We start from the raw sequence: 23,844 nt of genomic DNA, 5'->3' as shown, positions 1-23,844 counted from the left end.
TACATGAGCATGCAAATATAAAGTCCACAAGCCTGGCATACCATCCACAACAAGCAGGGAAAGTGACAGTGTGTTACCCCCGTGAGCGCTAATAAAGAGCAATAAAATGGGTATTCTGTTTTCAACTTTGTTACCTCAATTCTGGTCCTAGGACTTTAATTTTGGTATCAATGTATTCGCAATGAAATTCACTACAAGAGTATATGCATATAATGTCCAAAACCGCAGCAAGAAATTCCCAAAAACGCCGCTACTGTTGCCGCACAGAGGACTTAATGCTTAGTCCTTGCCGGGGCGAAAGTGTATTAAATTGATAACAAAAAATCTAAATTTATTTTTAAGTTAAAAAAGATGTGCAATGATGAATGCATGAGCTAAAAAATTATTCTCTGACTTGAGAGAGAGACCTTAACCCTTAAGTTGTGCAACACATCATATGATGGGTTGAGTGACTTTCGATAAAATGCGCATCCCATCATATGATGTATTGGAGTACTACGCAAGATTTAAATGGCTCACGGATACACAGGGTTCACCTCATCTTGTTCAGGGATCTTGTAAACAGACGCCATTTAAAGAAAAAATCATGGGCCAAATTCCCGGGTGTGAGGGGCCTCAGTATTGAGTGAGCTACCAAGCCTGACACACGCAGCATGAGCTCACAGCACTGCTGTTCAGCTTGTGACCAGAGTATCGCCTAAAAATGCCATAATATATATGTTCATGCTATTATTTAGCGATGATAGTATTACAGAAGACCCCTGACTGTGATAAAAATGACCAGGTTTCTGATAATAGCAGGATTGTTGTAATAATTAGCGCTGTAGTGGGAGGAGTAATCTTGGTGGGGAGGGAGGTAGCGTTGTCTGCTGACTGTGTGTGACCACCTTTTACTGTCTGGACTCACTATACCAGCTTAGTTGTTCGCTATGGTGAACAAAACATTCAGATACTTATATATAACATCTGTATATAAAAGCAAAAACAGTATGGTGGGAGGAGAATGGTGGTGAGTCAGGTGAGGTGAGGGAGGGAGTGGCAGCCAGTGGCGGGCTGCCTGCCACTGGCTGCCACTGCCACTCAGCATACCAACTTAGTGGTTCGTTATGGTGAACACGAATGTAGATACTTATATATAACGTGTATATACAGTGTAATAACAGCAAAAGGAGTGTGGGGAAGAAGCTATTTTGGTTATGGGTGTGGCAACATCTGCATGAATTATGTTGGTAGGGGTGGCCACTATACTCTTTGTACATTATACTGGCTTAGTTGAACAGTTATGGTGAACAAAAAATGTAGATACTTATACATAACATCTGTATATTAGGTTGTATGTAGTAAAGCTTGTAAAGCATAAGAAAGTATTGAAAAGATTATTGGAAAAGATCAATTTGTAAGGTAGTCTTGAAAAGATCGCTTTGTATGGTCCCACACACGAAGAGATTCAGCTTGCCTCAAAGGGTATCCGTCAGTTAGGAAAAGATTCAGGTACAGTATCCACTCAATTTAACGGCCTATACGGGGCTGTACCCTGGTCGTTATTTCCGGAGCTCCGTTATTTCCGAAGTTAAGTCGGGTCGGGTAATTTTTCAAGTAACATTCAGGTAAGATATATTTTATACTGTATAACCAAAATTAAATAAAGTTCATTGTGAAATTGCATTCCAATTTAGTGCCACGCCGACAATTAAGCCAGCTGGTGGCTGCTGCATGGATGATGTGTGAACGCGCTCTGATCAAGTCCAGATGGGTGGGAAAAAATTGGTTCATTCCTTTGTATTCCAAAATATTTCATGTATCAATCAGTGATTGTTAATAATTTCTCAATAAAATTTTAGAGAGATGTTTTGTTTTACCCTATACAGTCCAGGTAATGTATTTTTAATGTTACGACACAGGCTGTGGTGGCCATGCCATACAATGGCGATCAAGCCTTGTCACTAACTGAGAGCTAACCAAGACGAAATATTTTGAGTTCACCTTTTCTCTGCTAATGATAGAATATACATTTGCAGAGACTAATATGTAGCTTGTTGAAAAAATATCAATATGTTGTAATACTATACTGTAACAAAACTGCTAAATTGACTTACTTTAATGAAGCTGAAGATTACGAAGCTGTGAAGATTACGTCATCCTCTGCAGCGCTTGTTTTATATTGTTCAGTACTGTATACAGGGTACATACAGTATGTACACTTATTTTCAGGCATTCACTTCACACAACAGCTAGTCTTACTACTAATTCACATGAGTTCTAATTCTGATTCACAATTGAAAATTATTTCTACTGTATATTTACACTGTACAGTATCTTTTTGTCAAGGCTTAAATAATCATTAACACTTACAATACTGTACTCCATCAACACTTTACACTAATTTATATGCCTTTCAATCATATTTTATATCGTTAGCGGAGGCTGCACGACTTGTTGATGGGAATTCAGCATCGGCGGGTGCAGCATGGTTTGCAGAGCATTCGTTGCCGGCGGATGCTCCATGACTTGTCGATGGGAATTCAGCATCGGCGGGTGCAGCAAAGCTTGCAGAGCATACGTTGCCGGCGGATGCTCCATGACTTGTCGATGGGAATTCAGCATCGGCGGGTGCAGCAAAGCTTGCAGAGCATACGTTGCCGGCAGATGCTCCATGACTTGTCGATGGGAATTCAGCATTGGCGGGTGCAGCATAGCTTGCAGAGCATTCGTTGCCGGCGGATGCTGCAAGACTTGTTGAATTCCCAGTAGGTGCTTTCACGAATTGTTGAAATCATGAATTTATCTATTTTTATCTGAATCTGATTTTCTCTGGCTAATATTCTGAGACATTGCTCTCAGCCGCGCGAGTTCACTTTAAACAATGCGGTCACATAGCCCAGCGCAGTACATTCTATGTTCGTGGGAAAATTTTTTTTATTGCCTATACTATAAAAGGTACTTAATAAGAAAAAGAATTTTGCTTAATAACAATTGTGTCAAATTATTTTATTAACACTTTGGTGCACCCCGCCCGCCACCCCTCAACTGTGCGATATGGGACCCAGGGTGTCACGGGAGCGCGCGTAAATTCTGAAAAGTGTATACTCTCTTCAACTTTGTCACCTTAATTATCGTCCTACGAGATTAAATTTGGTATCATTGTGTTCGCAATAGAATTCTCTACAGCACTAAATGCATATAAACTCCAAAAGGCCGGCTAATTACCCGCAGCAAACAGAGAAAGTGCGAACGAGTTACCCAGGAGCGCGCAAACGCGATAAAACGTTTTCACTATTTTCACTCTGGTCACCTCAATTTTTATCCTAAGTCTTTCATTTTGGTCTCAATGGGTTCGCAATAGAATTCTCTAGATGAACATTAGCATATAAAATAAAAAACCTGGTCACGCTCCAACCGCCGACGAGTTGAAGACGGGCCACGCGTTAGCCGCGAGTGAGTGCTCAGCCGCCTTCCAGCTACACTCCCAATTCCCGCCCTTTTCAAGCCTTTCTTTCGCAATTTTCTTCCTGGAAGGGCCTTGTTCATGATCACTATCCATCGTGGAGTAAGCGTAGATAGTTTCTAAAGCCGCAGTAAGAAATATAGCCACGGAAAATAGCTGAAATGTTCACACGTTTGAGATGCGAGGGGAGGCGACATTGGTCACAACAGTGGAGCGAAAACAATGGGCCCACGGCATGTGCCAAGCTGCCTGAGGGCCACAAGGCTCAACAAAGAAAATGGGAAGACATCGGCGCGCATTTTAAAACCAGTCCCCAAAAAATCGGATAAAAACCTGATTTTTGGCGATTATTTAAAGTGGATGACGCAATGCTGCGTCATCCCCGGAATTACCGCCAGTAAACGGATGACGCAATGCTGCGTCATGCCCGGGCGAAAGTGTTAATAATAATTTAGAATTTTCTTCTGTAAATTGAATTATTTTAAAAGAAAGTTAAGATTTATTATACGACTCTGGATAATCGTTGTCGGTGACCTAGTTGCCATGTGAGGGGCCGCCGATGCCAAAACAAACCCATTACCGACTGTCGGTAATATTGATCACCAGACCAGTATACGAGGCTCCAGATACCGATCTCCCAAACTGGTCGTTATTACTGGCAGATCGGTATAAAAGAGGCCGTTCAATTGAGTGGAAAATATCTATGGAAAACACCACCATAGAAGCCACTAACACTGTTCATCTATGCTACTTGTATCCGACGCATCATCACTGAACACAGAAAACGATTCATCTATGTATTATCTAAATAAATTGGAGATAGCATAGGATTGCAAGGGTGACGTTTAGAGCTACAACTGGATACTCTTGCTGTATCGTCCTCAAAGGTGCTGTATCACTTGCATCCGACCTTTGTATTCACCTAGTTGTGTTTGCGGGGATTGAGCTTTGCTCTTTCGGCCCGCCTCTCAACTGTCAATCAATTGTTTACTAACTACTATTTTTTTTCCCCACACACCCCAGGAAGCAGCCCGTGACAGCTGACTAACTTCCAGGTACCTATTTACTGCTAGGTAACAGGGGCATTCAGGGTGAAAGAAACTTTGCCCATTTGTTTCTGTCTGGTGCGGGAATCGCACCCGCACCACAGAATTATGAGTCCTGCGCACTATTTGTGTTAGGTCCTTATTGCACCTAGCTTCACCAATATTATGACCCTTATGTTCTTCAAACAATAAGGTTTGAATTTCACCGACAGAGGTTATCTTTCAACACCGCGTCGGACAGGTGTTTGGGAGCCAGAGGCGCGTGCGCCACCCATGGTTGCTCATTCAGTACTAACCCAGCCAGCAGCCCTTGGGCATTCTGGGAATTTTTTCCAAGATGGCTGCCTCTCATTGGAGGTCCTAAGAGTCCATTTTGTACACAACCAACCTCATACACATTTAGAATTGGTACCAAAAAATCAAAGAGAGTTTTCTCGGTTGGCGCAGTTTCCTGCCGACCGAGAATACTCAGTTGGTGCAGTTAAGTGGTTAATGCTTGGTTGATCTGGCCAGAGGTGCATCGTGTGTTGTGTTAGGTTGCGGCATTGCACCATGCTTGGCATGCCACGGCTACCGTGACCGTGGTCGCGCTTTGGGTTGTTCCGAGTTCCCGTCTTTCCTGTTCCGGGGTGTAGTTCTCTCGGGTCGTCCGCTGGGTGGTTCGGTCCTGCCAGCCTGCTGTCTGTCCCCGTACCCATGTCGTTCGTTGGTTGGCTCTGTGTTCCTTCGTTAATGTTCCTGGGCCTTGTCAGACCTGTGTGGCCTTGGGTTGGCAGTTGCAGTTTTTATCTATGCTTCGCGTTGGGGGTGCACGTCTTCCACCTCCCGGGTTAGGTCCCTCTTTTCTTCTTCTTTAGGTAAGAAGCTCCGGGAAGCCAACGGGGCTCCCCACACAAAACCAGCATTGAATGTAATGAAATGCCATTTTCTGGGCGAGACCCAGACGATCCCCAGCAACCCTCCCTTCCCCCAGTCGGCGGTTTTTGTACGTTTTGATGTCCAGCCTCAGAACTAAGAGGTGGATTGCCGGCGCAGGGATCTTGGGCTCCCCCATTTCCCTACTGGGGAGGGAAGAGCTGCACAGACCCCATCACCAAAATGGCTTCTCTACCACACTCCTTTTGCTGTTATTACACTGTATATACACATTATATATAAGTATCTACATTCGTGTTCACCATAACGAACCACTAAGTTGGTATGCTGAGTGGCAGTGACAGCCAGTGGCACCCTGCCACTGGCTGCCACTTCCTCTCTCCCTCACCTCACCTGACTCGCCACATTCTCCTCCCACACTACTGTTTTTGCTTTTATTCACTATATACAGACATTATATACAAGTATCTGCATGTTTTGTTCACCATAGCGAACAACTAAGCTGGTATAGTGAGTCCAGACAGTAAAAGGTGGTCACACACAGTCAGCAGACAACGCTACCTCCCTCCCCACCAAGATTACTCCTCCCACTACAATGCTAATTATCACAATCTTGCTATTACCAGAAACCTGGTCATTTTTATCACAGTCAGGGGTCTTCTGTAATACTATCATCGCTAAATAATAGCATGAACATATATATTATGGCATTTTTAGGCGATGCTGTGGTCACTAACTGAACAGCAGTGCTGTGAGCTCATGCTGCATGCATCAGGCTTGGTGGTTCACTCAATACTGAGGCCCCTCACACCCGGGAATTTGGCCCACAATTTAAAAAAAAAAAAAAATGGCGTCTGTTTACAAGAGCCCTGATGAAGGTGAGGTGAACCCCGTGTATCCGTGGGCGTTTAAATCTTGCGTAGTACTCCAATACATCATATGATGTGATGCGCAATTTATAGCAAGTTACTCAACACATCATAAGGGTTAAGGGGTTAAGGGTCAACTGATATCCCCCAGTGTGCTCCAGAAAAATATCACTCTGAAAAAATTATTGTTTCTTATGACATTGTTAATTATCCTTCAGGAAGCACAAAAATCTAACTAAAATGTCTGTAGCTCTTGATGTTTAGCTGTAGTGGCCTGGAGAAGTTGAGGCACAATGACTCGAGGTGCCGCATACGCATAACTTTGCTGATTTATTTTCATTGTTTCTCACATTATTTATTTAGTTTTTGGGATGCTAAGAGGTTGCATTTGTGTGTCAAAGGTACTGCCTATTATGTATAACTTTAACAATATAAATATGTATGGATATACATGTATAGATATAGACACCCACATACTTATTCATAATAATATATGCATATTATATATATATATATATATATATACACACACACACACACACACACACACACACACACACACACACACACACAGTGGAACCTCTATTAACGAGTTTAATCCGTTCTGGCACCGAGCTCGTTACCTGGAAAACTCGTCTTGAGAAACAAATTTCCCCATTTAAAATAAAGGAAATAAATTTAATCCGTTCCACTCCCAAAAACATCCATACTTGAATGACATTTATGTAAATATAATACTGCACATGTAAATACAAATGTTTTGTTGTAGTGTTTTAATGTTTACTTTACCTTATGAAGAGTAGTTGCTGGCTTGAGGGAGACGATGGAGAGGTGGAAAGGAGGAATGGGGTTATGGTGTGGAAGGAGAATCCACCTCTGAGTCAGGCAGACTCTCTCTTCTTTGGAATTTCAGCCAAATTTCATTTTAAATGTCACACAAGGATGTGTTAGACCAGCACCAAATAAAAAACTACGTCGATTACACTCGTTGTGTCAACAATATAATGGTCTTACCACGAAGATACAATACAATGCTGTTCTCCCAAATAGGCAATGTGGTTATTAGAGAAAACGGAAATTTCATGGCAAACATGTATACAATCCCCAAGTCGATTGGATAAGAATTGGATTTTATAGAAATATTTGCTCAAATGATGCTTGAGCGCGGTGTTTGGGTGCATTCAAGAGAAAAAGGTGTGTCACGTTCAAACGACATATACCTGCGAAAGTGATAACACTTTCACAAAGTGTTATCACAAAGTGATAAATTAATTAAACATTTTCACACACCGGGTTGTCACTGCTTTATCAGGGCAGCTTTTCCAAGAATGTGTTCACCTTTTCAAACATTCCAAACACTTCCCTGATCTCAGTGGAAGAGGCAGCATCCTCCCTTACCTCCTCATTCCCTTACTAATGGTGTAAATTGTTGATGAGGACCTGCCATACTCTATTGTGAGATCAGTCACACAGACACCACACTCATGCTTTGCTATAATTTCCTTCTTCAAATCCACAGTAATTGTGTCTTTCTTCATCTTGACAACACTCTTTAGCAAGCAGCTTCTTTGGAGACATCGTGTGTTACAAATTGTAGTTCCAAAACCACTAAAAACCCAAAGAAAAGCTCAAATAAATCCAGAGGGATGCTTGTCGTGTGCAATACAACAACAACACTGGCGTCGGAGGCGTCCGAGAATTTGCGAGAACCCGCGAGATGCTAGGAAGCACCATGTGGTTTTGCTCGTTAATAGAGGCGAGCTCGTCAATAGAGACAAATTTGCTGCGAGTGGCTTGCTCGTTACTGGAAAAACTCGTTAATAGAGCCACTCGTTAATCGAGGTTCCACTGTATATATATACTGTAACCCCGCGATTATCCGGGATTCAAACATCCGGAAAACGCCCTTATACGGCCAAAATCGTGATCGGATAAAGTTATCACAATATCCGGCCAAAATGGCCACAGGAAGCAGATAAAAGCTGGTTTGGCCGGATGAAAATACGGCCATACCGTATTAATCCCGTCTGTGGCTCTAGACGCATGGTGGAGGAGGGGGGTGGGGTGGGTGGGTGGTGTTGGGAGGGTGGGAGGGGTGCGTCAGGAGGGACCACCTGGGTACAGGAATTACCATTAATTTTAGAACAATTAATCATAGCCAAAAACAAATGAAATAAGTACTAGTAATTATGTAATAACAAATAAATAAGTTTCCTAAAAGCATTGTGCACAGGCTGAAGTTTCCTTAAAAAATATTGTGAATTTTTTTCCTTCTGGCGGCCTACGTAACGCGCTATAGCTGCCCCACTCCAAGTGGACCCGTCCAACACTGGTCAACCCATGTGCGTCCGTCCCTCGTGTTATACACAGTGCTGCGCCATTAGTGAAATATTTTTTTAAATAACTTTTTTATTTTCATAGTAACTTTGAACATTTTTGGCCAAGACTATGTCTGGTAGCAGCATCAATCGTTCTGGAGGTGTTAAGAGGAAGAAAGTTGTCCTAACAATAAAAGACAAGTCACAGTTATACACCTCAACCAGTGCGGCCTCACAGTGTTGCGCCATTAGTGAAATATTTTTTTAAATAACTTTCTTAATTTTCATAGTAATTTTGAACATTTTTGGCCAAGAATATGTCTGGTAGCAGCATCAATCATTCTGGAAGTGTTAAGAGGAAGAAGATTGTCCTAGCAATTAAAGACAAGTTACGTGTTGTTCAACCAGTGAGGCGTCACAGGCAGCCAAGCGCCTTCAACAAGTGAGGCGCCACAGGCAAGCCAAGCTCCTTCAACAAGTGAGGCATTACAGGCAAGCCAAGCGCTTTCAAGTGACGTGCCACAGGCAAGCCAAGCGCTTTCAACAAGTGAGGCGCAAGCAAGCGCCTTTAACAAGTGAGGCGTCACAGGCAAGCCAAGCGCCTTCAACAAGTGAGGGCATGCAAGCGCTTCAACAAGTGAGGTGCAAGCAAGCGCCTTCAACAAGTGAGGGCCTCACAGGCAACCCAAATGCCCTCAACCAGTGAGGCTTCAGCAGCTGGCAGTCAAAACTAACTTAGCTTAATGAACTGTACAGTAATTTTAAGTGTTAATTTTAGTGTTGTGTTAGTATAGGTTACATAAATTGTTAAGAATTTTTAACTTCAAGATGTGTGGCATCAATCAAGAAGACGAACACCAACAAGGTAAGTTGAGGTTTCTAGTTGAATATTTAATAATTGTATATGGCAAGGCAATTCAAATTATGTTGTTTGTAGTATAAAAATAGTTGGAAATGGTCACTTTTGGACTCGTAGGTGAAAAAGTACCATTATCCGAAAAATGTGATAATCCGGCTGGGGGTCCTTCCCATATAGTCCGGATGATCGAGTGGAGACAGTATATTTATTATATGCCTAAATCTTAAAATTCCATATAGCACACATTTTGCCTCATATACATAGTAAACACTCATTTCCTGTTGCTAAATGTTTAGTGTCTCCTCTATGGCTGCCCTAAACATTCCGACACTGGATGGTGATGTTGCCAAGCAATGGTCATCATTTTCTTACTAAGGCCCTAGAAGGAAAGTGAGGGACTCAGGATTTTTTTTTTTCAAGATGGGGGATGGTTACTGGTGGTCTGAGGAAGCAAATGTGAGCTCTATGTATGTGCAGGACTATTTCAAATATTATAAATATGCAAATCATATATGTATGCCAAGTTCATGGTGGGACATGTTACTCCTGTCATATATGTATGTATGCCATGCGCAGTTTAAGGGTTAAGTGCCAGGACCTTATATTGTAAAATCCCCATGTTACCTTTGTAGATTACTAAGAAAGTGTAATGTAATGTGCCAACCTTAAGTCCTAATTTGTGTGGATCCAATAATCACTTCACTCCTAATGTTTGTGTGTTGAAAAGTATCCATCTTAATTTCAGCAAATCTGTAATGTATAACCGTGTGCCCCATAGTTAATCAGAGTAAAATAATCCTGTGTTATTCAATAAAACCCGTTTCTGAAATTGTACTCCAAGGTGTACTTATTGTCCAACTCGGAATAAGATTACTTAGTTTCGACTTCAGTACTTTTGATGATTATATATTATTATCCCTTCCATTATTCGTTAGAAAGTAAGAACAGGTTTTGTTAGTCTGTACTCTCGAGTATGGCTTTCAAGCTCATGCCCTTACACCAGTGATATAAGTGAATTAAATACAATACTGAACAATGAAGGATTAAATATGCATGCAAAATATTAATCAAATTTACCTGCAAAGAGAACGGTAGTAAGGTTAACGTTTGAAACCCACGTAGTTCCACCCATCATTCTGAAGTATGTTGATGACACATATCCAGCAATGACAGAAGCGAGGGCATACAGAAATATGGCCGCACTATTCATGGCACCATGCCGGTGGACATTAAAAATTCCCAAGAGAGCCATTCCAATAATGCCTATTGTAACAGCAAGGAACTGACAACCAACACCTGAAGAAAAATGAATACTATAATTACAAATTCACCAATAATGCAGAACATACAAAATACATGAAATAAAAAATATATCGATGCTGTAACACCTTCTTAACATTACTGTACTATAATTATTGATGCAAAAACAAACACTTATGTAACAGTATATCATCTGAAAATGAATAAAATTATGTCTAATTTCCCTAATTACCCAAGGTGAGGCACTGTACTGTAGTTCACAAAGTACACAATTAAGCTACTTCAGTGAATTTTCATAGTTATACAGCTTTGCTTCCCGAGAATTCTACCTCCACACTTTTCAAAACAAAAAGTATCCATAAATAATGCATCTCACTGTTGTAACCATACCCAAAATAGAAGAAAATAGGCTCTTGCGCTCAGGAAACCTGAACACATCTGTGTGAATGATTTTCCAGCCATATTCATCGCTATCAACTTCTTCCCGTCCTTCTTCATCAATGTTGTAACGGGCAAAGTCATTCTTCAGTACTCGAGTCTGTTAACAAATATATACATAAATCCTCACCAAAACTCTTTGTATATGATGCACAAAACAAATCACAGAAATAACCATAGCAAATGAACAAATCACCCGTAACCAGTCTGCGCCATTTCAGTTCAGTACGTGCCATAGCTCTATATTTTATTAGGTATTAAATTGTATTTTATCACTATGAAATAAGTACGGAAGAAACCAACAACTAATGCAAATGCATCCAAGTGAGATGTATAGTAAAAAATTGTATATTTAAAGTGTGAATCCTAGTGGTATTTTTTGCCTCTGGATGCAATAAAATTGATCTATAAATCTATAAAATTTAAATAGATTATGGATTGTACTACCTGACAGTGCTCACAAGCTGGGCGATATTCACCACAGTTAATACAACAAACGAATCTTTGCAGTCTCCTTTAGCAGAACCCGGTTGACTATAGAGGGGCAAAATTTTTCAGAGCTCAAACACACCATAGCATCATGTCCATACAATATTTCCAACGGAAAGTAAACTAACATGGGTAAATTATAAATTCCGAGATAGAATATGCATAATACCTCCTAGGACCACTGAGGATGGAACCCCTCATCTGTCAAAAGGAATTTTCCCATTACATGGGGTCTTTGTTCATTTACCAAGTAGGGGGGCTAGTTGCATGTATGTACAGAAAGAACAACATGACCTTGACCCTTTATGACTGCCTGAATATCAGAATATTATCTAGGCATTCCTTAAAGTTATGCCTAGTAATGAAAAAGTATTTATCAATAATTACTGTAATTGAAGTTCAATAACTATATATTTAAATATTTACAAATCAAATTTATTTTACCTCAAATATTAGACTGTACAAAGAAATATGAGAAGCAAATTTTTTAGTCTACATTTCTTCATCAGCACCATTGTCTCCAACTTTAACAGGGGGGTAGAAAAGCATCAGCTCAGAGAAAACGCTTTGCGTTTTCTCTGCCTTTTCTCTGCCTTTTCTCTGAATTCCTCTGCCTGCCAAAGTTTTCTCAGTCTTTTCTCTGAAACGCAAAGCGTTTCTGCCCGAAACGCTTTGCGTAATAGTGGCTTTAGGCATTGTATGTACTAGCTCTATCTATAAAGCCAACAAACTTTGTAAATCTCTTTATGTATGTACCTTACCTAAATAAAGATTATTATTATTATTATTATTATAAAAAGGTGAATATAGTGAACAGAGAGAATATAGTAAATACATTAACAAATATTGCTTGTCCATTTGTTACATCAGTCACACTACATAGCACCACAGATAAACAATCTCCACCACACGTCAGTAGTCATTCACAACAACACTGCCACCACCTTGCAAGCAAGGGTATACAGTACTGTATAGCTCCTCATCAACAGACATACACACTGCAAACCACTAGCACCCAGCCTAGTTCCTTAACATATTCCATACGTTGCTCACAAGCTTTCTCACATATTCCCTCACCATATTCATCCATCTTCTTCAATCTCATATTATAAATTAAAAAAAAGTACCAATATGATAACGACGAATCCCATGAGGAGGAAAACAAGAACCATGGAGTTGATAATAGAAAGCCAATGGATCTCCAAGCTCCTGGGAAAGAAACTGTTGTCTTGAACCAGGTGTCCACGATCAGCAAAACTAATCCTGGCAAACAGACAAAAATATATTGCATAAGTATACATGCTGCAGAGGCAGGTTTGTTTTCATATTAAACACAATTAAAATATTTTACTCAAAGAAAATGTGTTGTTAGATATAGGAAGAGTTATACTTGTGATATCCTATTTTTTTTATTCTATATCATAAATGCTCCCCTGGATTAGGTCCACACTATATCCTCTTGAAGGTCATTGTAATTATTATTATATATATAGTGGTACCACGAAATACAAGTGTCCCTGTACACGAGTTTTTCGAAATACGAGCCGAATTTCCTCGGAAAATGTGCCTCGGAAGGCGAGTTTGTTGATACGTGTTTAGGTTATCTTGAGGTTATCTTGAGATGATTTCGGGGCTTTTTTTTTTTAGTGTCCCCGCGGCCCGGTCCTCGACCAGGCCTCCACCCCCAGGAAGCAGCCCGTGACAGCTGACTAACACCCAGGTACCTATTTTACTGCTAGGTAACAGGAGCATAGGGTGAATGAAACTCTGCCCATTGTTTCTCACCGGTGCCTGGGATCGAACCCAGGACCACAGGATCACAAGTCCAGAGTGCTGTCCGCTCGGCCGACCTAGCGCGTGGTGGTACGGCGATCATCGCCCCTCCGCCCCTCAGTTCACCAGTGTCTCGCGCCCAGTGACTATCCCACATCAATTCTTCACCCGGATTTTCAGTGTTTTGTTGGATTTTTGGTCATTTGACTATAAAAGTTGTTATTATATATCTCACCATGGGCCCCAAGAAAGCCAGTGGTAAGGATCAAGGCAAGAAAGCCCATGTGAGGATGACAATAGAGGAGAAACAAGAGATCATTCGGAAGCATGAAAATGGTACACGTGTTATTGAACTTTGTAGGCAGTACAACAAAGCCACATCAATAATATGCACTATACTCAAGAAAAATGAGATTATGAGTGCTAAAGTGGCAAAAGGCGTAAGAACAATGACGAAACAAAGACCACAAATACTTGAAGAAGTGGAAAAGTTGTTATTAATTTGGATACACGACAAGGAATTAAGGGGTGATAGTGTTTCGAAGGCCATCATTTGTGAGAAAGCCAGGGTATTGCACGAAGACCTTGTAAAGAAAACCCCTGGAACGAGTGATGCAGATACGAAAGAGTTTAAGGCAAGCAGGGGCTGGTTTGAAAAATTTAGAAAAAAAAGTGGTATCCATAGTGTTGCGAGGCATGGGGAGGCAGCCAGCTCAGACAAACCAGCCGCTGAACGATTTATTGACAAATATAAAGAGTTTGCAGAGGCTGAGGGATACCTACCGCAACAAGTGTTTAATTGTGACGAAACAGGACTGTTTTGGAAAAGAATGCCTAAGAGGACATACATTACCAAGGAGGAAAAATCCTTGCCTGGACACAAGCCTATGAAAGTTAGGTTTACGTTTGTGCTGTGTTCAAATGCGAGTGGCGATTTGAAAATTAAACCCTTGCTAGTGTATCATTCTGAAAATCCAAGGGTTTTCAAACAGTATAAAGTGCAGAAAACTCAAATGTGTGTGATGTGGAAGTCTAATAAAAAAGCATGGGTGACTAGGTTTAATTTTTCGGAGTGGGTGAATGAAGTGCTGTGCCCTGCCATAGAAAAATATCTGCAGGAGAAACATTTGCCACTCAAGGCCCTGCTTCTCCTCGACAATGCTCCTGCTCATCCTCCAGGCTTGGAAGATGATTTGTTGCCCAGATACAATAAATTCCTCACAGTTAAATTCCTTCCTCCTAACACCACTCCTCTAATTCAGGCTATGGACCAGAAAATCATAGCAAATTTTAAGAAACTTTATGACAGGGCACTTTTCCGGAAATGTTTTGAAGTGACTGAAGCCACAAACCTCACCCTCAAAGAGTTCTGGAAACACCATTTTAACATTTGTAGTGCTTTAAAACTCGTGGACAAAGCCTGGCAAGAAGTGACTCAAAGAACCCTGATCACTGGCTGGAGAAAATTGTGGCTTGAATGTGTGACAGAACTAGACTTTGAGGGGGTTTGAGCCTGTAAATGATGCACCTATTGTTGAGGGAATTGTTACTCTGGGGCAGCAAATGGGCTTGGAATTGGATGGTGATGATGTGGAGGAGTTGGTGGAAGAACACAACGAAGAACTGACCACCAAAGAACTCCAAGCCCTTCAACAGGAACAGCAAGATAACGCAGCTGATTCTCCAGTGGAGGAGGATGAGGCAGTAGCGAATGTCCCTTCTGGAGAAATTAAGAAGGTGTGTCAGATGTGGGAAGAGATTCAAACTTTTATTGAAAAGACTCGCCCAGAGAAAGCTGTAGTAGGCCGTTGCCTTAATCTTGTCAATAACAATGTGATGCCTTACTACAGAGACAGCTTGCGAAGAAGGGAAAAGCAAGCTTCCATGGACAGATTTGTTGTGAGAAAATCGAGCAGTGAGCTACAACCAGGACCTAGTGGTACTCAGGCAAAACGTGCAAGGGAGTGCACACCAGAAAGGTCCTCACTGCCTGATGTGATAAGGGAAGGGGACTCCCCTTCCAAACAGTAACTCCTCTCCTCCTCCCCCCGCCTCACCATCTTCCATACGCCTACAGCAGTCATCAGCAAGGGTAAGTAATAACTTGAACATAGTTTTGTAGGTTTATTTAGATGAATTAGGTATAAAAATTTAGTTTGATGTGGGGTTTTTAGGGTAGTCAGGAACGGATTAATTCATTTCCCATTATTTCACATGGGGAAATTAGCTTCGGAAAACGAGCTGTCTCCAGGAACGGATTAAACTCTTAAACCGAGGTACCACTGGAGCCCAATAGCTCCAGGGAGCCGAAGGGGCTCTCAACAGAAAAATAAATTACTCAACATTTTCTGCAATCAAATGATTTTGAAACATCAGATGTCAGCATAATGTAATTAATTTCAGTATTCTAAATACAGTAGCCCTGGAAGGAAAATAAATAATGAAATGACATTACCTTCAATATCAATGAGCACTAAAATCTTTGTTTTCAGCATCCTTTTCCTTCTAATACCTTACTATATATTTATATTTCCTCATTAATTTATTAGTAACAGTAATACAATCACATAAAAATACAGCTAATTTAAATAAAAATTAATTTAATACTGTATATACAGTATAGCATTTATATTGTGTGTTAATCAACCTTAATCCATTCTCATTTAAATGGGATGTGAAAAATTAACTACAGTACTCTATAGATAAAATTAAAATATAGAAACCACACAATAATTTATAATACAGTGGAACCTCAGTTTAAGAATTTAATCCATTCCCAAAGACGGTTCGTAAACCGAAATTTTTTAAATCGAAACGAATTTTCCCATAAGAAATAATGTAAATTTAATTAGTCCGTTCCATATACACACAAAAATATTAACAAAAATACATTTTATACAGAATACTACTCATATTTTTCATACATAAAACACTCGGATATAAATATAAACCATAAATAAAATAAGTGAACATTTAACTGCACTTTACCTTTACTGATGACTCTTGTTGGTGTATGGGAGACTGTGAGGAGGGTGGGAGGGGAGGAGCAGTGTTGGTGTATGGGAGACTGTGAGGAGGGTGGGAGGGAGGGGCGGTGTTGGTGTATGGGAGACTGTGAGGAGGGTGGGAGGGGAGGAGCAGTGTTGGTGTATGGGAGACTGTGAGGAGGGTGGGAGGGGAGGAGCAGTGTTGGTGTATGGGAGACGGTGAGGAGGGTGGGAGGGGAGGAGCAGTGTTGGTGTATGGGAGACAGTGAGGAGGGTGGGAGGGAAGGAGCAGTGTTGGTGTATGGGAGACAGTGAGGAGGGTGGGAGGGAAGGAGCGGTGTTGGTGTATGGGAGACTGTGAGGAGGGTGGGAGGGGAGGAGCGGTGTTGGTGTATGGGAGACTGTGAGGAGGGTGGGAGGGGAGGAGCGGTGTTGGTGTATGGGAGACAGTGAGGAGGGTGGGAGGGGAGGAGCAGTGTTGGTGTATGGGAGACTGTGAGGAGGGTGGGAGGGGAGGAGCAGTGTTGGTGTATGGGAGACTGTGAGGAGGGTGGGAGGGGAGGAGCAGTGTGTATGGAGACTGTATGGGGGAGGGAGACAGTGAGGAGGGTGGGAGGGGAGGAGCAGTGTTGGTGTATGGGAGACAGTGAGGAGGGTGGGAGGGGAGGAGCAGTGTTGGTGTATGGGAGACAATGAGGAGGGTGGGAGGGGAGGAGCGGTGTTGGTGTATGGGAGACGGTGAGGAGGGAGGGAGGGGAGGAGCGGTGTTGGTGTATAGGGAGGGTGAGGAGGCGGGAGGTGGTGGCGAGATCATCTCCTGCTCACCTTAAACGTTTTTGTATACACATCACTGGTTCCAAATTTTCTTTTCAAACATTTCATTACCTCTTATGTGGCAGCCAGTCAGAACCAGTCACTTTGTCACAACATGTCAGTCAAGCATTCACAGTCAAGACCAGTCATAGGCAGTCATAACCAAAGGCAGTCAAGCATTCACTGTTGTAGTAGCTACCGATTAGGCATTCACAGTCAGTCACGCATTCACAGTTAGTCAGTCAGCCACTCACAGTCAGTCAGCCACTCACAGTCAGTCAGCCACTCACAGTCAACCAGCCACTCACAGTCAGCCAGCCACTCACAGTCCATCAGCCATTCACAGTCCATCAGTCATTCACAGTCCATCAGTCATTCACAGTCCATCAGTCATTCACAGTCCATCAGTCATTCACAGTCCATCAGTCATTCACAGTCAATCAGTCATTCACAGTCAATCAGTCATTCACAGTCAGTCAGTCATTCACAGTCAATCAGTCATTCACAGCCTGATTGACAGCCTGAATGTCAGGCATTCAGGAAGTCTGAATCCCGATAAGCTAGAAGCAAGGAAGCCCACCATATTGAGGGAGCCGGTCGGCCGAGCGGACAGCCCGCTGGACTTGTGGTCCTGGGTTCGATCCCAGGCACCGGCGAGAAACAATGGGCAGAGTTTCTTTCACCCTATGCCCCTGTTACCTAGCAGTAAAATAGGTACCTGGGTGTTAGTCAGCTGTCACGGGCTGCTTCCTGGGGGTGGAGGCCTGGTCGAGGACCGGGCCGCGGGGACACTAAAAAGCCCCGAAATCATCTCAAGATAACCTCAAGATATTACAGCTGGGGGGGGGGGGGTCATTGTGGGGGATGAGGAGATGAAGGTAGCAAGGAGGGTGTGGTGTGTGGGATGGGGAGGGGGGGTCTTGGAAAGGAACCGGGATTGACCAGCTCCTGTGTTAGTCGGAAGCTCGCCCACTCACGCCACCGCCTGCCTGCACACTGCTAACCACCCACCCACTCTAACCACTCGTCCTGATACTCACCTGCCCACCCACTGTCTCCTGGCTGCCCTGCTACCCACCTGCTCTGTGCATGCCCTGCCACCCACTTGTTTTGCTGCCTGCATGCCAAACTATGGCCACTCTGCCAACCTTCACCCTACTGCCTGCCTGCACACACTGACACCAGCCTGACAATCGCTGCCCATCTATACACCCACTTTGCTGCCCGCCCTGCTACTCATTCATCCACTATCACCTGCCCACCCACTCGCCCTCAGCGTACTCTTCCCTTACATGATTTTAGGGCTGGTGTTTCTGAAAGATATCTCCCCCCCCCCACCAGTCTCCCAGTCCCACTCACCTGCCTGACATGCCTGACATTCAGGCTGACAATCAGGATGTGAAAGCTGACAATCAGGCTGTGAAAGCCTGATTGACTGTGAATGGCTGACTGACTGTGAATGGCACAATAATCTGGTACCCCTTACCATCCAGTTCCCCCCACCATCCATCCATCCAGTCCCCTCACCATCCATCCATTCATCCAGTCCCCTCACCATCCATCCATCCATCCAGTCCCCTCACCATCCATGCATTCATCTAGTCCCCTCACCATCCATCCATCCATCCAGTCCCCTCACCATCCATCCATCCATCCAGTCCCCTCACCATCCATCCAGTCCCTTCACCATTCATCCATTCATCTAGTCCCCTCACCATCCATCCATCCATCCAGTCCCCTCACCATCCATCCATTCATCTAGTCCCCTCACCATCCATCCATCCAGTCCCCTCACCATCCATCCAGTCCCCTCACCATCCATCCTGTTGTCCTCCCAAATACAATGTTCAAGCACGATTGTCACTAGGGAAACACTGATAAACTAAAGCACGCCTTGCTCATGCTACCAAGAACCATCCGCTCGGTCGACCCATACATGAATCAACAAACTCGCGAAGCGAGGGAAAGCTCATATACCGAGTCAAATTTTACGAGGAAATTGAGCTTGTAACTGAAACATTTGTAAAGAGGGGCATTCGTCAACCGAGGTTCCACTGTACATTAATTAAATTTGTGATACCTTGTAAAAGCTGTGCATGCTGCATATCTCCAGTACTATGCTCACCATACCTCACAACGTACTGTACCCAGTATACTCACAACTAGGTGAGCTGTGCACCTATTGCACAACTCTACTCAATTTTGACAAATAAAGAAGGCTCACTTAAAGATACTAGAATGAAGATACTTTTCCTTACTTTGTGGAGATCCATGTTACCGAGTATGTAATTTTCACCGTTAGAGGTGCTTCAACATCATCCAAACTGATGGGATTGTGTTCTTTGGTTGCATTCACATAAATAATCTGAAACAGTAGTACAGTATGTAAAATAATCATCGAAGGATAACTTAGGAAGCACAATAATACACGATCATATTCCCTATAAGAAGGGAACCAAGAAAAGAAATACGGGGGGCTACAAGACCATATTTGTACAGCTTCGAAATACTGTACATTTGTCATGCCCTTTGAACTTGTGTAATAATTAAGAGCTAAACATCTCCAGTTTTGTAGTACTGTATTGTAATAGCCTAATTGGACTACAAAACAGAGCAGGTAGAACAAAATGGAATGACACTCCCAGACAATTTTGTTGACATAAAAAGGAATGTGCTATAATTATGATTTCTTTAATACAGTAATACTGCAGGACATCTTCATGAGAAAACTAGATGGTTTTCTAAAAGAAGTGCAGGACCAACTGGGCTGTGGTGGGTGTGGGGGCCTGCGGGCCGCTCCAAGCAACAGCTTGGTGGACCAAGCTCTCAAGACAAGCCTGGCCGGAGTAGAACAACTCCCAGAACTCCATCAAGCAGGTATCAAGCATCAATTAACGCTCATCATCGTAAAAAATAATCTCTCCAATCATTTTGTAATATGTAATACTTGGTAACACAAACCTGAATACATGACAAAAATTGCTATCACCCAGCCATCTAAATTTGCTTCTTGATAATGAATTTACCTGATGGCCACAATCTCTAGTGCCTGTGGTGGAGATAATAAACCAGTGGATGCTCCCTCCTGGTATATTCCTTCAAAAATTGCTGGTCATACTACATTGATTAGATTATCTCCATTTTTGCAGTAACTTGTGCCCACTGTTGTACTGTAACCATACCACCTATGCAGGCAATAAGTCACAATAACGTGGCTAAAGTAAGTTGACCAGACCACACACTAGAAGGTGAAGGAACGACGACGTTTCGGTCCGTCCTGGACTAATCTCAAGTCGATTGTCTAATCGACCTGCCGACCTAATTTGTAATTTGTTACTTCTTTTGTCTCCAGGCACTCCAGCTGACTGGAGTGCCTTTCTCCTTGCCCAGGTGATGGAAGTTCTGGTTGATCTGAGTGCAAATCATATCAGCACATCCTGCTGGAAGGATGGGGTGGCTGGCTGGAATGGTGACATAGTGCACTGCTGTAGGAAGAACCGACTGTCTGACTTGACTGCCGTACTCATTCATGTTCAATGGTTTCTGCTCCTTGCATTTTCAGCTCATCTTTTTCCTCTTTTTTGCTTGATTTCCTCCCTTTCTAGAACATGTTCTTACTTGGTAACACTACATTGTATTTTGTTCATTCCTCAACTTCCACCTTTCTATCAGTGTGTATTTATTAGGTTGCTGTTCCAAAAGATGTCCTTTACTAATACCATTGTGGATGCCCTTGAGGTTATCTTGAGATGATTTCGGGGCTTTAGTGTCCCTGCGGCCCAGTCCTCGACCAGGCCTCCACCCCCAGGAAGCCAGCTGACTAACTCCCAGGTACCTATTTACTGCTAGGTAACAGGGGCATTCAGGGTGAAAGAAACTTTTGCCCATTTGTTTCTGCCTCGTGCGGGAATCGAACCCGCAGCACAGAATTACGAATCCTGCGCGCTATCCACCAGGCTACGAGACAAAGCTTCCTTATAGATCTTGTAATAATTTTCTATCTAATTGCCTGCAATGCTTGTCTGTACTTTGTGGAGAATAATGATTTATTTCTTTAGTTTCCTGCTTCTTTCTTTCTTGCAATGCCCAGCCCTCTGGCTTTGGTGACTTGTAATAATAAATAACTGCTTTCCCTCTTGACACATGCAAATGCATAATGACCTCTTATACTGATTTCCTAATCCATTAGAGGTCCACAGCTCTTCAATCTCCTTGAATACTGTTCTGGCAATACAAGGAATATTGCCAGAACAAAAGTGGAGGTGTTAATGAAACAATCAGATAAGTTCCTGCAGAAAGTGCCGGTCAAACCAGGTTGTAATGTATATGTGAGCCTGCGGGCTGCTCCAAAGCCACACCTCTTGGAGCAAGTTATCATAGGACGTACCTAGCCCCAGGCCGGGCTTGAAGTGTAAAAAGAACTCGAAAAGCCAACTCCAGGTAAACTCCAGTACATTTTGAAGCAGCTACTCTCTTCTCACTTCACACCATCAACTTTCTTTACTCTCCCTTTAATCACCTTAGTTTCCTCTTTGACTACCCACCTTCTCTTATCACTATTTATATTAATCAGTCAGTATTATAAATGTATGCCTCAGTTTGTGATCCATAATCAGTTTCCTATTGTACCATCACACAACCCATATTTGCTGTTATTTGAGCACATTAATCTTCCTAAATGCATTACAGACATATTTCTGCTCTAAATCAATATTAAATAATTCCAGATTCTTATTAAATAATTCAAAAAAGTTATCATCAATCATACCTTGTCCCCATTGAAATATATATTAAAGTGTTGATGAGTCCATAGAAACACCTTGTGCGTATGAGGAACAAAGCCCGACTCTTCAAGGTGACCGATGAAGTCCCTCACAGGTATGTCATTGATCACAAACTCATAGTAGTAATGCTCTTCTATAGCCTCTCTCAAGTACTGCACTTCCTGCTCGGAGAGGATCAGGTCACACAGCTTGCGGTTCTGGAGGTTTTCTTGATTATAAAAAAATAAAATTAACATTATAGTTCTGTATACAGTATACTGTTTATATGTACTGTACTTATAAACAAACATGCACCATGTATATGATATATTCTTGAAGTGGAGAAGTGAGTATGGCTGGTATGGTAAGTTCAGACAATAACAGAAGTCAGCAGACGGAGTCAGCTAATGATCCCTCTCCTCCCTCACTCGTTCAAGGCCAAACACACTAACATTCCTCCTCCAACCATACTATGTGGTGTTATTACACTATAATACATATTATATATTAGTATCTATATGTTTTATTCACCATAAGTGTACAACTATGTTGCCCAAACAGCATAGCGGCAACCATACACTGCATGACAAGTCGTGCAGACGACGCCACCTTCCTTGCCAAATGGCTCCTCCCAACATACTCCTTTTGCTGTTACTACACTATTTACACACATATATAAGTATCTACATTTGTGCTCACCATGGCAAACCACAAAGCTGGTATAGTGAGTCCAGACAGTAAAAGGTGGTCCATCTATGTTGATGTATGCAATATTCAGGAACTTGTTGCCCCTCTCCTTATTCTTCACTTCCCCCCTCTCTAATGATTTTGTTGGTTTGCCAACAAAATCAATAGAGAGAGGGGGAGTGAAAAATAAGGAGAGGGGGAACAAGTTCCTGAAGATTGCATACACCAACATAGATGGAGTGAGATTGAGGATACAGGAGTTAAGTGACGTAATACAGCTGCAGACACCAGACATTGTTGCACTCACGGAGACAAAACTTGAAGATGTTATTTTACATGAGGTCATATTCCCAAGGGGCTACTCAATTTGGAGACGAGACAGCAAAATGAGGAAAGGCGGTGGCGTTGCTGTGCTGGTGAAAGAACACCTAAAAGTGAAAGAAATAATGACTGCCAATCCACAAGAAGTTGACATAATAGCACTAGAGATCTGCCATGAGGATGATAAACTAATGATCATAAATGCATATACTCCTCCGCCAAGCAGCACATGGTCAAAGGAGGAGCTAGATAGTAAACGAGAAGGTCTTATAACAATAATGAGAGAGATTATAGCAGGAGCGGATAACGATAGATCACGACTGTTGATAGTCGGTGACTTCAACATGAAATCCATAGACTGGGAAGCATATGAAGCTAAAACAGAAGATTTTTGGACCTGTAGATTTGTAGACCTCATCCTGGAAACATTCTTGTGCCAACATGTTAACCAAGCTACGAGGATGAGGGAAGGGGACGTTCCCTCCATGCTAGATTTGATATTTACCAGGAAGGAGGAAGAGATACTTGACATTCAGTACCTTCCTCCCTTGGGTAAGAGTGACCATGTCTTTTTAGGAATAAAGTATGCAATGCGTTATAATCTGGAAAAAAATAGGGAGGTTGAAGCAGTTGAAAAACCTGACTTCAGGAGAGGACATTATGGCCACCTTAGAAATTTTTTTAGTGAGTATAATTGGACAGACTTGATGCTAGACAAGGAAGTGAAAGAGATGTATGTCAAGTTTTGTGAAATATATGATAAAGGCACAAAAATTTTTATACCAAAACAGAGATGCAGAACTAGGAAACAGGATTGGTCAATAGAAATTGCGAGAGGGCCGGAGACCAAAAGACACAAAAAATGGAATCAATACAGGAAGAGGCCAAACCCCAAAACAT

The 23,844-nt window shown here is 42.3% G+C and overlaps 1 protein-coding gene across 2 annotated transcripts in view; it reads right to left on the bottom strand.

Moving 5' to 3' along the window:
* LOC123762747 (transmembrane 9 superfamily member 1) overlaps window positions 1–23,844 on the bottom strand; it is a 119,567-nt gene that overhangs the window by 45,133 nt on the left and 50,590 nt on the right. For both annotated transcript variants that reach the window (XM_045749507.2, XM_069332293.1), the window contains exons 4-8: window positions 21,942–22,165; window positions 19,432–19,538; window positions 12,728–12,863; window positions 11,064–11,211; window positions 10,491–10,709 (exon numbers count right to left, since the gene is read on the bottom strand). In XM_045749507.2, coding sequence (XP_045605463.1) covers window positions 10,491–10,709; window positions 11,064–11,211; window positions 12,728–12,863; window positions 19,432–19,538; window positions 21,942–22,165 — 834 coding nt within the window. The remainder of the gene's footprint in view (window positions 1–10,490; window positions 10,710–11,063; window positions 11,212–12,727; window positions 12,864–19,431; window positions 19,539–21,941; window positions 22,166–23,844) is intronic.

This window comes from Procambarus clarkii, chromosome 27 (genome assembly GCF_040958095.1).
Source record: "Procambarus clarkii isolate CNS0578487 chromosome 27, FALCON_Pclarkii_2.0, whole genome shotgun sequence".
Taxonomy (NCBI): Eukaryota; Metazoa; Arthropoda; class Malacostraca; order Decapoda; family Cambaridae; genus Procambarus; species Procambarus clarkii.
This window is presented reverse-complemented; position numbering and strand designations above follow the sequence as displayed.